The 14182-nt window shown below is 36.1% G+C and overlaps 1 protein-coding gene across 1 annotated transcript; it reads right to left on the bottom strand.

Moving 5' to 3' along the window:
• Positions 1-2179: 2179 nt before the first annotated feature.
• Positions 2180-13379, bottom strand: LOC121872435 (ruvB-like 2). Its single transcript, XM_042375193.1, has 11 exons — positions 13279-13379; positions 11763-11897; positions 10930-11105; positions 9687-9915; positions 9038-9147; positions 8793-8911; positions 8007-8119; positions 6860-7080; positions 6112-6250; positions 5051-5153; positions 2180-2380 (listed from the first exon to the last, which is right to left on the bottom strand). Exons 1-11 carry the CDS (start codon positions 13285-13287, stop codon positions 2352-2354), a joined length of 1383 nt encoding a protein of 460 aa, XP_042231127.1. The 5' UTR covers positions 13288-13379; the 3' UTR covers positions 2180-2351.
• Between the last annotated feature and the right edge of the window lie 803 nt (positions 13380-14182).

Below are 14182 nucleotides of genomic sequence, written 5' to 3'. Positions count from 1 at the left end.
CTTAAATAAAAAATGTCTCTTTTCCACTACCCTTCCTAACTAATACATTAATCTAAAACAAAAGGGTTTCCCCAGTAACAGATGGATGGATACCAAAATGTACATAGTCAAGTGACCCCCTTTAGTAACTACAGTACCACCCTGAGTAAAGTAAGTAGATACAAAACCTTTTGTTATACTGGGGCAGTGTCCAGGGTCTCCTGTTTCCATCCCCATCCGGTGGGAGGTACTGGTTGAGGATGGTCTTCATGCTGTGTAGCATATTGATTGGAATGTTTGCTCAGTTGGTCATCAGCAGAAGCATATAAGACTTTGTGGTAGGCAGCCCACAAAATCCAGTCGTCCCCTGCCAGTCGGTTCTCCAAGCGGTCACCCACATAATCCAACCACTGATCGCCATCTTGGAGGATCTGCTACAGTGATCTGGATGCAGAGACTGGGTGGCTGTTGATGCCATGCAGTGGTGAGAACCCTAAAATGGATTCCTGACCCTAAAATTGGCCAGGTTCAACTACTCACACATGTTTCTAGGTGAAATGTTTTAAAGTTAGAAATTGGATTCTTTGTATAGAGACAAAGTGTCCCTTTTGATAATTTTTTTCCTTTTGCCCCAAGAAATGCTTATGCCAAGAGGGACCTTTGCTCTATGAAATGCAGTGTTCACTCCCCTAACAAGTCTACAATAGGTGACACAAGTAATGTTATGTTTTGTAGGAACAAATTTCAATTTTTATATTGGGAGTCTGAGGAAAAAATTATTCTGATAAACAAAAGATTTTTCAGGAACAGAACCCTTTCATAAGCTGAGGATTGCCAGTAGCTGTACCAACAACATAGCTATTTTTTGTTTTCATATGTCAATTTCACTGTCTTTCTATATGACTAGTTAAATTTCTCCTATATTAAGATCTTTTTAAAATTTTAGATAATTCCTGTCATATTCTACAAGAGCCTTAGGTTACAGTATATCACAAGATAGGGACAGAGAACATTTACAAAATAGTAAGAGCGTGATATAAAGAGATGTAACTCAATACAAAATTAAGCCCCCCCCTCCCCCCCAAATTCACCAAACAATGATTGAAAGGTTTACTAACTAAACACTATTAACAAATATACAGAATTTTGGTGCACCATGGAAAAATAATGAACACTACAAAAGTGAAGAAATTTACACAACTTTAAGAAGATATCACAGCCTACTGCCCTCAGATCAATCAGATTTGGTGTAACTGACTATGCAGGAGCCAGCCCATGTCAACACTCACACTCAGTATACAAAAACAAAACAGTCATTAAAGGTTTTGTGATTTTGGTATCACTAGCTGGCTTCCCATCTATCTCCAGCAACTGAGCTTGAATTTTCATAGCCCCTTCCTGAATCATTGGACCACTCCGAGCAGCTTCATATCTTTGCATGTTTGGTATCCAAATTATCAGTGTTCTCCATTTCTTGTTACAGTTGTAGCCTTAAATGCTGGAAGGTCTTGGATATACCACATTGTCAGCCTTTGGTTTGAGACGATGCAAACTATGCTTTCATTTACTCCACATCGCCATGCTACAAGTGACACACTCTAGGGTCAATTACATCTTAGAATTTAACTTTATCTTCCAAGTTAAATGTCTTTATCTTCTTCTTCTCAATTGATCTGGCAGGAGAGGTGGCTGCTGAGCATTTAGACAACCTTTGAAGTGATGCACCTGATAAAGTTAAACACATGCAGAATATAGTATACAGTACATGGAAAGTAAGTGACCTTCAGTAAGGGCTACTGTGCAGTGTTGTAGCACACTACCATGCGTTTGTAGTGGCTTCCACAGTCGTTACTCACTACAGTACACAGAGGCTATTAAATTTTGTAAACTTAGTTCAGGTGTTTCTAGATGAAAAAGGAATGAAGCAGTATATAAAAAAATCTTGTATGTTACTGGTAAAGTGTGAAATCCGGTGTTGTGTAGAATTCTTAGGCATTTTATACAAAGCCCAAAACTTCAAGGCAAAGTATAAAATCAATCATTTCATACACCATTCCTAGGCATTTTATATAATGTTGGGTTTGTTTTAGGCAATGTTCTGAAATGAGACCTATTTATACATGTTTATTCCCATAATCTACTGTACCCACTACTGTACAATGAGAATCCCAAGTAATTGCTTGAAGAGAAAGAGACCAAGAACATTCATACAGTTTATTATACGAGTAACAGCCAAATATTATTATAGTGGAATTGATATTTCAGACATAAGTAGAAACTGTTAATTTTGTCAGTCTTGTCTTTGTGGCGTCTTTATTTCATCTGCAGTTCACAGTTGATGGGGTCAATGAACTGCAACTCCTTCTCATCACTTAGCTGGTTTCCATCGCATTTTCAGTCCCTAGGAAGAAAATCAATTGAACACTGGTTAAGTAACTCAGGGAAAATTATCAACTTCTATTCGGTACTCAAACAACACCAAGGAGTTATGGGTGGAATAATTTATAGGAGACGGGAAGCTTACAGCATACAGGAAATTAACAGTGCTGTGTGAAATTATATGTGTGAGTGTATGTGCAAAATGTACATCTAATTATGTGTGTTGTTTCCATGGTGCAAATGTGTTGTGTGAATATTACGTAAGTGCATAGTATATAAAGGTGTGCCTGTCACCATATAAAACAATAACTACAGTAGATCTTTGCTAATTTGACATCTTCAGGGCTTTACCCCATTCAAATTACTTGTAGAGTACAAATTAGGAGAGTGTGGCCAATTCCCATCTTTGTGCCATGAGTAATTTATGTGCTGACATTAGGTCAAATAGCCGTTACACTCAATATTAATGAAACATTATTTTGAACATTATTTTTCTTAACATAACATACAAATGGTACATCTGGACTGTTGCCAACACTAATGGTATTTATGTTTACAACCAGATACGTATTACAATGTAATGTTCATGTCTCTCTGTAGGATCATAATGCCATGGAAAAGTACACACAGTACTGTGTAATTTTTGTCATGTAACAAAAAAAAAAAAAACCCTAATGACTATTAAGTTATACTAACACTAATAATATTTATGTACTGTAGTGTATACCACCAGCTATTGCTTTTGTTGTTAGCCTAGGCAGTACCAACACCAAAATATTCAGAATGTTACCACGTGTTACATCATGGAAAAGTACCATATGGTTCTGTGCAGTGCCAGTACAGTACTAATGGTTACCAAGTTACTATTTGTTAATATTAAAAAATTTTCTAAAAATTTGGTAGATATTGTCTACACTGTGATGAAATATTACATGAAATGGAGTGGAATTAACTTAACAAAAAAGAAAGACTAGATTTGTACTGGCAGCAGGCGAGTACAATACAAGTGTTCACCATTATACGATGGATCTGCAGTACAGAATATGATTGATCAGTTTTACAATGTTCACAAATTAACACCATATACCACTATGTGATGTCTAAGATCAGTTTTATGATGGTCGCTACCACGCATTTCCTGCATTATCACTGCTATGAAAGTGATGTGCAAGAACTCACAATAATGATGCAATTAACTCGCAATAATGATGTAATCTCTGAATGGCTGCATGCTTGGGAGGCTCTACATGTCCCCGGTGGCTGCCAGGCTGGGCAGTTGAACTGTGTCACGTTACCCAGAGGATGGTTTAAGTGTGGCAAAAGCTATATACAGTATACTGTACCAATAAATAAGAAGCAAATAAATATAATAATAAATAAAAGAATACACACGGGACACAAGACAGTGAACCGAGATCCCCACTCCCTGTGCTAGCTCCCATGCATGTAAAAATATTTATTCCCTTTATGTTTTTGACCTTATACAGTATATTTTTTTGCACAATCTGTATGAGTGATTCTGTGTGCATGAAACAGAGTAAAAAGAAATTAAGAAAATCACACTTGTCTAACCTGAAATTAAGAGTTGAAAAGTACCCACTGAGAGTGCTAACTCCGACTCTTCAGGGTCTCGGGAATGGAACCTATTTTCCCCATAAGTTATTAATAGTGATATACGATCAATCAACTTATGATGTTTTTTCAAAGTCCCTAACCCCATCGTGTAACAGACAACACCTGTGTACAAAAAGTATGATAAAAATATTGTATGTAAATTGGTACCCCAGTAGACCTACACAAAGGGAAACTTCCTGTTCCAACCTGCTGACTGCTTGGCTGTGTGGGTGGAAGTCATACAAAATTTCAACAATTTGCACAATTGGCTGAAAACTGTTAATTTATTTTTAGCTATTTCACCCAAGCAAAAATTTACAAACTAGCCAGTACAGTGCTTTGAATTAGTGAGGATCTAGTGTTTAAATATTACTTACAGAAGTCTATAAGACGTGAAGGAAATAATAAACTTGAGAGAAGTATGTATGAGAAACAGTATGATGATAAGACTAAAAAATACTCAAACTGAAGGAAATACAAAAGTGAAAGAAGTATTAGAGGGAGCAGACCTGGAGCCACTTAACTCTTAAATGGCAGCAGCTCAGTACTGTATTCTGCCCCAATATGCACAAAAACTGGACTGCATGATAAAAGAAACATCCATTGACAGTGGCTTCTATTTAAGAGTTAAGTGGGGTGGACCTATGGTGAGAATAGACAATAGAAGAGAAAAAGATTATATTAACCCTTAAGCCCCAGAACCTAACCTTATTTTCCCCATTGAGTACATGTGATTATATATTGTGATTTAGTATACAGGTATAGCGAACATCGTTGGACCCCATTTCGCGATATATTCCGACCCTACTCTAAGTCTGTAACCAACTCTTTCCAGCTTTTCTATGGTTCATTTAAACTTCTAGTGACAAAGAAATGTGGAGAGGCCAATACAGTTTTCCATTGAAGCCTTGAAATTTAAAATTGTCATGTTGGTTATATCCCAAAGGTAAATAAAAATTAGCTGCAGACTTAATAATAACTTACAAGTACGTATATACTGGTACCACATTTACTCGAAGGACACATTCCCAGATACATAAATTTGTCAAAAAAACAGCTGAATCAACAAGTATCTTACCTTCATCAAACATAAATTCATCTTCGTATTCTTTAAGGAATTTCTGAGACCGCTGCTCATCAATAAAGAGTTGATAAACCTTCTTCACATCCTGGATTGTTATCTGAAAAAAAAAATTCACATTAGCAGCATAAATAATAGTTTCTTCTTGGAATATTAACTCCCTATTAACGAACTTTACCAATTATTTCCTCTAAGTTAACATTAATGCAAATTCTTAGTCTCTTATAATAATACAAAAATAATGTAAAAAAAAAAAGAACTCACAAATAAACAACTGTGATGAAGTTTTCAACATTTTATATTCTGATATTTCAACAGTAACTACCACAGAGATGACAATACACATATAGTTGGAATAAATATAAGGAGGTACACGAACACACACATACGACCTTTAACATTTACCAACAAGACTCCTTACAGAATATCAAACCACATCTACATGGCAACGAGACCTGCCAGCTAAAAGACACACAGTCAATTTATATGATGGGATACAACACCACCTTATATCACCCCAAAGGAAAAAACTCACACTCTCCTGGACAGCCACACTGTTCAACTGATACAGCAAATGTCTAGCAATAATTTTGATCTCTGTTTCTCAAAAGATTTCCATTTCTTTTTCACACTTATTCAATAGGCTTGTTGTTTCCACTACGTACTCTCTCCTTCTCTCACCCTGCTATACTGATATATTCGACCTTTACACCTTGGTTCCTAACATGACCCATCTCTCAAGAGTGATCTACCTACCCCCAATCTTCTCTATAGCCCACTGCACTATGATAAATGCTTCCCACAGACCTTATTATTCATTAGGTTCCAAGTGTAAGTTATATCTCAGCTCAAGTTTTCCTAAATTTTTTCATTCTTTACCCTTCCAGTTTTCTTCTTTTTTTACAATATTACAAAAGTTACTGAATTTTCTATTTATTTTTTTATTTTTGCTTCAATTGTTTACAGGAGCATATACATTCACATCAAAGGGTTGGAACAAGCACTGATCCATGAAGACTTCTCACACATGCCCCACTTATTATAATACACTTATCTACCTGTTTCTCCTTCCTCTTAATGGCAGCAAGGTTAGCCAACGTGATCAACTGAATTGAATAGCGCAGAGAAGTTTCCAACCCAATCTTTGTCAACACCACTAGTGCATCATCCTGAATTTCACAATCTTCTTCTTCACACCTGGAAAAAATAAAAAAGAATACGGTAACATAATCTCCACTGGAACCTCTATTTACTTATACTGTGAGCCTTTACCTATGCAGTAATTTATTTTTACTAGGATCAGCCCACAGGTCACCGACCCACATCGGGGCCTGGAGGGTAATGTAATAATAATAATAATAACAATTCAGAATAAATAAAATTTAAAATAAAAATAAAAAGAAACTATAAAAATATAAAATAATAATAATAATAATAATAAAAAAGGATCGAGTGAGAAGCAATATATGTACCCAGTATGTTGTGTTGTCAACAGTAAGAGAAACAATTGAGACCCTGCAACTGTGAGTAAATGAGGCAGAAAGTCAGATCAGCAACCTGGGACTTGGTCAAAATTTTTGTGATGCCATACGGCAGCAGGGTCTACTATTAGACAATACATTATGCTTTCAATATTTTCCCAGGTGGTAGTACCTACCTGTTTGGTACTGATAAAACCACATTAAAAAAATATTAATAATAATTACCATTTCTGCAAACCTGATGCCTAAACAAATACCCTGTACCACAACTGTATATCAAGGGTGTAACACAACATGTACAAGGTCCAAACATCCATCAACTGACCTAATCTTCAAGATCTCCCTAATTTCTTTTTCTTGATAAGGCAACGTCCTTATGATGATCATTCGGTCCAGCATGTCGATGGGAATTCCATGAGGAGACACGTTTTGTGTGCCTCTGATTCGAGTCCTCCCACGATTGGTAGCCACGATGACAACTGGTGCCATGTCATCTTCCAGGGCACGGTTCAGGAATGAAAAGCATTCAATGTCCAACATGTGTACCTGTAGGCAGGAGATGCACATTACCAAATATATACAACTACAAAATGTATACCATTTATAGGTTACTAAATATAAAATCAAATGAGCATAATTCAAGAAGCATGAGACAGTTTGGCAAGGATCATTCAAGTAGTGAAGTTTTAAAGTAACTGCAAAGGAAATATTAATTACTAGAATTAGTACACTAAAATATGCACTAGATATTAAATAACTATTGGGCTAGATATGCTCTTGTCAATTAGCCACACTCAGAGTGCAGTCTTTGAGGGTGAACAAAATCAAATTACTGTCATCAGATTAACTCCACAGCATTTGGTAGAACTAACACAGCTGAAGGAAGAGAAGGCAGAAAGAAGTTACCACACAACAGAACCAGATAATGACAGAGGTTGGCTCATTACCTCACACTCATTGACCAAGTGATCCAGAAAGGGATTGATATGGATCCTAACCAGGAGTAAATTTTACAAATTTGTGAGCAGAGTAAATGACACCAAACAGTGATGAGTCTCACCCCACAATAATCACAGTTCCTCACCCATGCTCATATACTGTACATGGTTATGCTTAATATATTTCATACCTAATAGTGCATATTTTATTTAATTATGTCGGAAGGGTAATTTAGTTACCTACTAAACAAAAAGAAAGGTCTCTATAGCAGCAAACAGATGCACTACTTCGGGTGAATTTCTGTGACCTGGGTTTTGTGAGACATGCTTGGTGTACCAGTGTCTTGGTTTGTGTTAATGACTGTAACAGTGTGACAAATTGATGTGAAATTCTTAACACAAACCTTATTAATGTAAAACTCTATTGCATAAAAGAAAATAAAAAATTTACACACATTAAACAAAGAAACATTCAGAATGGAAGTTAATGATTAGTTTTCATAAGAGCTGAGAGTAATACTGTACTGTACACACCTCATCAACAAAGAGGACCCCCGGCACTAATTCAGCTTTGCCTTCCTCCCGCCACTCAGCGACCTTAGCATTGATCTGCTGCCTCACTTCTCCTTTAATCTCACCAGTGTCACCTGTATGGATAAAAGCATATGTACAGTAGATGAAATTTGATTTACACAACAAATATGAATATTGTCTCCTAAGTGATAAAATATCTCAGAAATTCTGGTTGAAGTCTGCTGGTCAATGCATGAGTGACTACTACTAATTTAGTGAACCACGTGTTCCTACACACACACATAAAGATACCACTAAACTATGGCTACACCATTGTTTTAAGAAATAAACCAACAGAATTTCTCAGCCCATCTAACCCAGGAAGTAAAATCGGATGATTTAAATACAATTCTGTAATATTCTCACACCTAATTTTACAAATGATAATTAATGAAAAATAACAGCAAAATTAATGAATAAGGAAGTAACAGCAATATTCCTGAATAATGCCAGACTCTTACACACTACCACATTCACCAAGCAGGGAACTCAAGTTACAATCCACAAATCAAAATCTTATATTTAGTTTAATCAACCATGACCTCTGATCAAGTACCTCCAAAAAAAAAAAAAAAATTTCCTACCAAGCAACTGGTCAACACGTAAAAAAAATTATAAAATACTGTCCAAGAATAAAATAGTTTAAATTTATGAACCTGGCATAAGTAATGACAGTACAGTAACTCTTTGCCCAACATTAGATAAAAAACCTTGTTACTGTAGAATATTCACATTGACAAGACTTACCAGAGAAGAGAGCAAGGAAGCCCTGTGTGCGGTTGTTGATAACGTCAATCTCATGAAGTGTGACAGTGTGAACTACTTCTTTCCTCTTCTGAAGTTCACCTTCTGGACACTGAACAAACCTGAAACAAAGTAAGAATTTGTCAAGGTAAACTACACATGCAAATAAACATATAAGAGACTGTAGTTTCCAAGTCTTTGAATGTTTTAGAAGGCAACATCACCCCAAGGCCAGAAACTGTCCTTACCTTGTCTGAGGACCTGTAGCATCATAATCACGAGCGCGTGTGAAGGAACGTCCAAGTTTTGTGATCTTCCCAGTGGCCTTATCAATTGTTATAACATCACCAGCTTGTACCTAGAAAATAAACTTCTACAATGACATAAACTCAAAGTTTAAGCCTATAATTACACTACTTCCTCATCTTTTGCTACACCCACTGGGCAAAAAGTGTAACCTCTCATTAAGTTAAGACTTCAGATGGCTACCTTCCAACTTCCAATTGTATCTGTGGTAATAATCTCTCTGCAAGAGCTTGTCTGCTACTGGTTATTCTTAAAGATCACAGAAAAGGCTTTAATATTTAGACAACATATTCACATATTTGGCAATAAAACATGTGGTAATACTGCCAGAAACATTTAGGTAGAGAGTTAACTGTTTCCCTTAAAATAACTTCACCATAACCTCCACTCATATTTGTTTATTTGGGTAAATTTTAGTTAAACATAATCCTTGTGACGTCACACAAGGTGAGAGCTCGGTGCAGTACTGTATGACAAGCTTCTAAGGCTCAAGTGTGCCTCAGTTATCATTAAGATGTGTTTCAGTTGTTTTTGGGAGAGGGAGCAAAAAAATATTAAGATACCTTACTGTAAACCAAAAATAGTCCTCACCTTTTCCTTTGTCAACGCTTCAATTAGTTTATTGCCAAGGTCATATATAGTTTCCATCTCTGTAGTCTTGAGGGTCAGTTTACCCACTTTGGCTCCTGTTCCCGTGGCTGGGCGGTCTATCTGCACCTCAACCACCTCTCCCTCAATAATTTCCGTCTCTTCTTTAATACGAACACCAATTGATCGTCGGAAAGCCTGAGTTAAAACTTCAGTTTTGGACATGCCCAGACTGTTGAAAAAAATTGTGTTGATCATCTCGAATTTCATTATGAGGAAGAATTAATATTTCTAATAAGACTTGTTAACAAAGTCATCCAATATTCCATAAATTTTCAATAACAATTTGCTTTCTTTCACCACAAAGATCAAAATTATTTCAAACAGTTTATTTTATCTATAGTGAAATCACACCTACTAATACTCTACTAACAGAACATGGAACTAACAGGAATACAGTATTTCACATTCATATAGTGAGTTTAGTTAACAAAATCCCTCCTTGTTCTTGTATACACTTGGCTTACTTGGGCTACTGAGTTAATCTTCACCTGTCACATAAACAGTACTTAAGACTAAGAGTAGAAGTAGTTTGTTTTGTTACAAGTAAAAGAATAATGGGTTTGTAACAGTTGAATATCAAGTTACACATCTGGGTAAAGAAACTGGCATTTTGACATAAGACTTAACATCACACACCACTGACAACAATATCAGACTAGTCACAGGCAGTAGAATATTCAAGACTGAAGGCAAGGGGAAAACTCAATTTAAACAAAGTTAAAGCTGCCCTATATTAAGGTGAAACTAAGTTACAGAATACTGAATGAATACCTTTATGGATAGCATAGGGAGCAAAGCTTTACCCCATATTCATTGCTTTTGGAAATGTTAAGAGCAAGTGAAGAGTTCCCAAAGTTTCAAAGAGGATGACCATATAAAAGAAATATTTTTCACAAACCATAAAGGTAATCTGAGACAAAGAGGTAAGACTTGAAGTGAAGTAATTTTCTATTTTGTAAGTCTTAAATCTATACATCAAGTCCAGGTAAAGCAAAATTTCACTGAAGTTTAAGAACAATACTGAGAACAAATCAGAATGCAACAATCAAGGGACAATTTTTTTGAGGTGTTAAATGATAATAAAATAAGCATGTTGAAAAACAGTTTTGAGACATAAACTGTATGTGAAGAAGATCACATTATGATCTGGTATATTGCTAACTCACAAAAATAAATGTATTACCTGTATATCTCTGAGGCAGAGATGGCTGTGAAAGGAGTGTCTGCCCCAAGAGACTGTGATAAACCAAGAGCAATGGCAGTCTTGCCTGTTCCTGGCTGGCCGGCAATAAGGATAGCTTGACCTGCCAGTTTGCCATCCTTTATCATGTTCTGTACCACTCCTGCTGCTCGTCTTGCCTATTAAGAAATATATATATATATATATATATATATATATATATATATATATATATATATATATATATATATATATATATATATATATATATATATATATATATATATATATATATATATATATATATAAATACATCAAAGGAATACACATAACATACTAAACGTCACACTTTTCCAAAGTCTGTTACTATAAAGAAGGTGTAGCTATTGTATATGTATTCATGAAAAAGCTCAAACTACTCCAATAAAGGACAGTAAATGTACAGTAATGATGATAAAGGTAATATCCAGGAAATAAACTTCTGAAAAGATATTAACAGCAGCCTCACAGGTCCTGGCAATGTGCTGTACCTCAGTAATTGAATTGTGATTACAATTTGGAAAAATGGGGAAATACGTAGAAAATGTGGTCAGTACTTATATGTAAATATACATAAAGACTACAAAAAGTATATTCTGAAATTTTGGACTTTTCATTAATTTTCCTTTTACCAGTAAATGAAAAGATACTTTCATGGTCTATAAAGCAAGTACAGCTGCCTTTATAAATGTCAATCATAGTCTCAAAGAGGTAATGCTCTCGCTACAATAACTATGAATATATAATAAATTTTGGTTCCAGTATTTATATCTGGGGAAAAAAGTTTTCTCTCTTACCTTAACTTGGCCAACCATTCCCTGGGCTAATGGTTTGGGTGTGAGGTCATCTGTTAACCCCAGACCACGGATATGAGAGTGAGCGCCAATACGCTCTATTCTCGTCACCTCATGCTCCTCACTTGTTAGACTAACCTGTAAAATAATTATGGCAACTATAAATACTCTACTATTATTATTATTTCACACTACAGCAGAACACTAGTTTACAGTATGTAGCTACACTCACTCCAAAAAGTATCTTAAAATTTTGTGTCAGACAATAAGATACAATGGACGAATGATTTTGACACCCTACCGAGACAACGGGAATCACAGTGTTCATCGTGAAATTCATCGGGCCCCTCGTAAAGATACTTTATGGAGAGTGTGTACTTAACCTACTGGAAATAAGCATCTGATGGCTTTGTCAGCCAACCTTGGTCAAATTGCCTACATGTAAATTATTATTATAGCTAAATAGTTTACAAACAGACAATGCTTGGTACAGAATCCTTAACAGCTATGGAAGAGTATTATGGTATACAGTATTTATTCTCTACTCATTGGACATTTTAGAGAAGAAATTAGCCAAATACTCGATTTTCAAATGATGCAACAATGTTATTTCAAATACTGTAGTGTATAATGTCATTAGATATTACTATTAAGTGAACTTTGGGTAGTTAGCTGCAGCACAGCACCTAGTTCACTGGTGCCACTTTACCACAGCTACAAGAAAAAATTTTGCCATCATAAAAATCTGAACAAACTGTCAGGGATGGTAAGAGAAATATTATTTAAGTTTTATAGTTAAAAGCCATAGCTTCCACCACTTAATAATTAACCAAAATTTTATATCAAAAAACAAAAATCAAGAATATTTACATAACTTATCATACTGTCACAGATGTCAATGGTGAAGAGAACATCAAAATATATAATACTGTACATACAAATACATAATAAATTAGTCAAGAATCATTTGAATACAGTTGTGTAGGAAATAGGTAATGGTAAATGGTTATCCCAGTGTCATATATTGAGGTTGTACTGTGCTGAAAATGTTCTGGACATGAACAGTTCCATCAAAAGCAATCCAAACCAAACCAAACCTAACCTAACCTAATAATATGTATTCTACTATCACACTATGAATAATTTATCAGTACTATGGTATATACGTAGACCATGTGGGGGGTAATATAGCCGTTGATAACCACACTAACAGTTCAGTTCAGGTAATAGCAATCTCCCTCATACATTATTAACACAAGTCTCCCTCATATATTATTAACAGAAAGGTTACTAACAAATAATTAACATTTCTTTCATTGTTTTCCCAAGTTTCTGGAGTTAGCCAATATACTGCAGCATGAGGGAGGAACCTTAAAAATTAGTGATAATTCTCCTGTCAGCTCAAGTAAAAGATATTCCATTTAAACACTATATAAAGGAGGAATTTTTCTCTTTCATATACATCTCAAACATTCCCTGAACTACAAGAAATAACCAAATTAATGAACGTTTTCCTCACCGCTGCCATCGTGTTGTGTTGATTGCTGTCTGGAGAGGAACACTAGCACGTGATTGGGTGAGAGGAAGACGCAGCTGGGATCTGATTGGCTGAGACAATAGAGACGATGTTGCCATAGTGACGCATACTCCAGCGTGTTGTTGGTCTTCGTCATAAGAATTGTATAGTGTTTAAGGTATACACTAAATTTATATGTAATGTACAAATGTAAAGAAGAGGTATATATGCTAATTGTTATAGATAGTATATATAAAATGTCATACTACCACCCATCACCATGAGAACCACAATCACTACCCACCCATCACCATGAGAACCACAATCACTACCTCACTTCCACCAATATCATTACCCTGCTACAGACACCATTACCAGACCAGTCCACCACCAACAAACACCATTACCCTGCTACAGACACCATTACCAGACCAGTCCACCACCAACAAACACCATTACCCCACAGACACCATACCAGACCAGTCCACCACCAACAAACACCATTACCCCTGTACAGACACCATTACCAGACCAGTCCACCACCAACAAACACCATTACCCTGCTACAGACACCATTACCAGACCAGTCCACCACCAACAAACACCATTACTCCTGCTACAGACACCACAGATCAGCATATCCACCACCAACAAACACCATTACCCCTGCTACAGACACCACACACAGAAGTACCATTACCCTGCTACAGACACCATTACCAGACCAGTCCACCACCAACAAACACCATTACCCTGCTACAGACACCATTACCAGACCAGTCCACCACCAACAAACACCATTACCCTGCTACAGACACCATTACCAGACCAGTCCACCACCAACAAACACCATTACCCTGCTACAGACACCATTACCAGACTAGTCCACCACCAACAAACACCATTA

The sequence above is a fragment of the Homarus americanus genome, unplaced genomic scaffold (genome assembly GCF_018991925.1).
Source record: "Homarus americanus isolate GMGI-L3 unplaced genomic scaffold, GMGI_Hamer_2.0 scaffold11302, whole genome shotgun sequence".
Classification (NCBI taxonomy): Eukaryota; Metazoa; Arthropoda; class Malacostraca; order Decapoda; family Nephropidae; genus Homarus; species Homarus americanus.
Note: the sequence above shows the minus strand (reverse complement) of the source record. Positions and strands in the feature narration are given on the sequence as shown.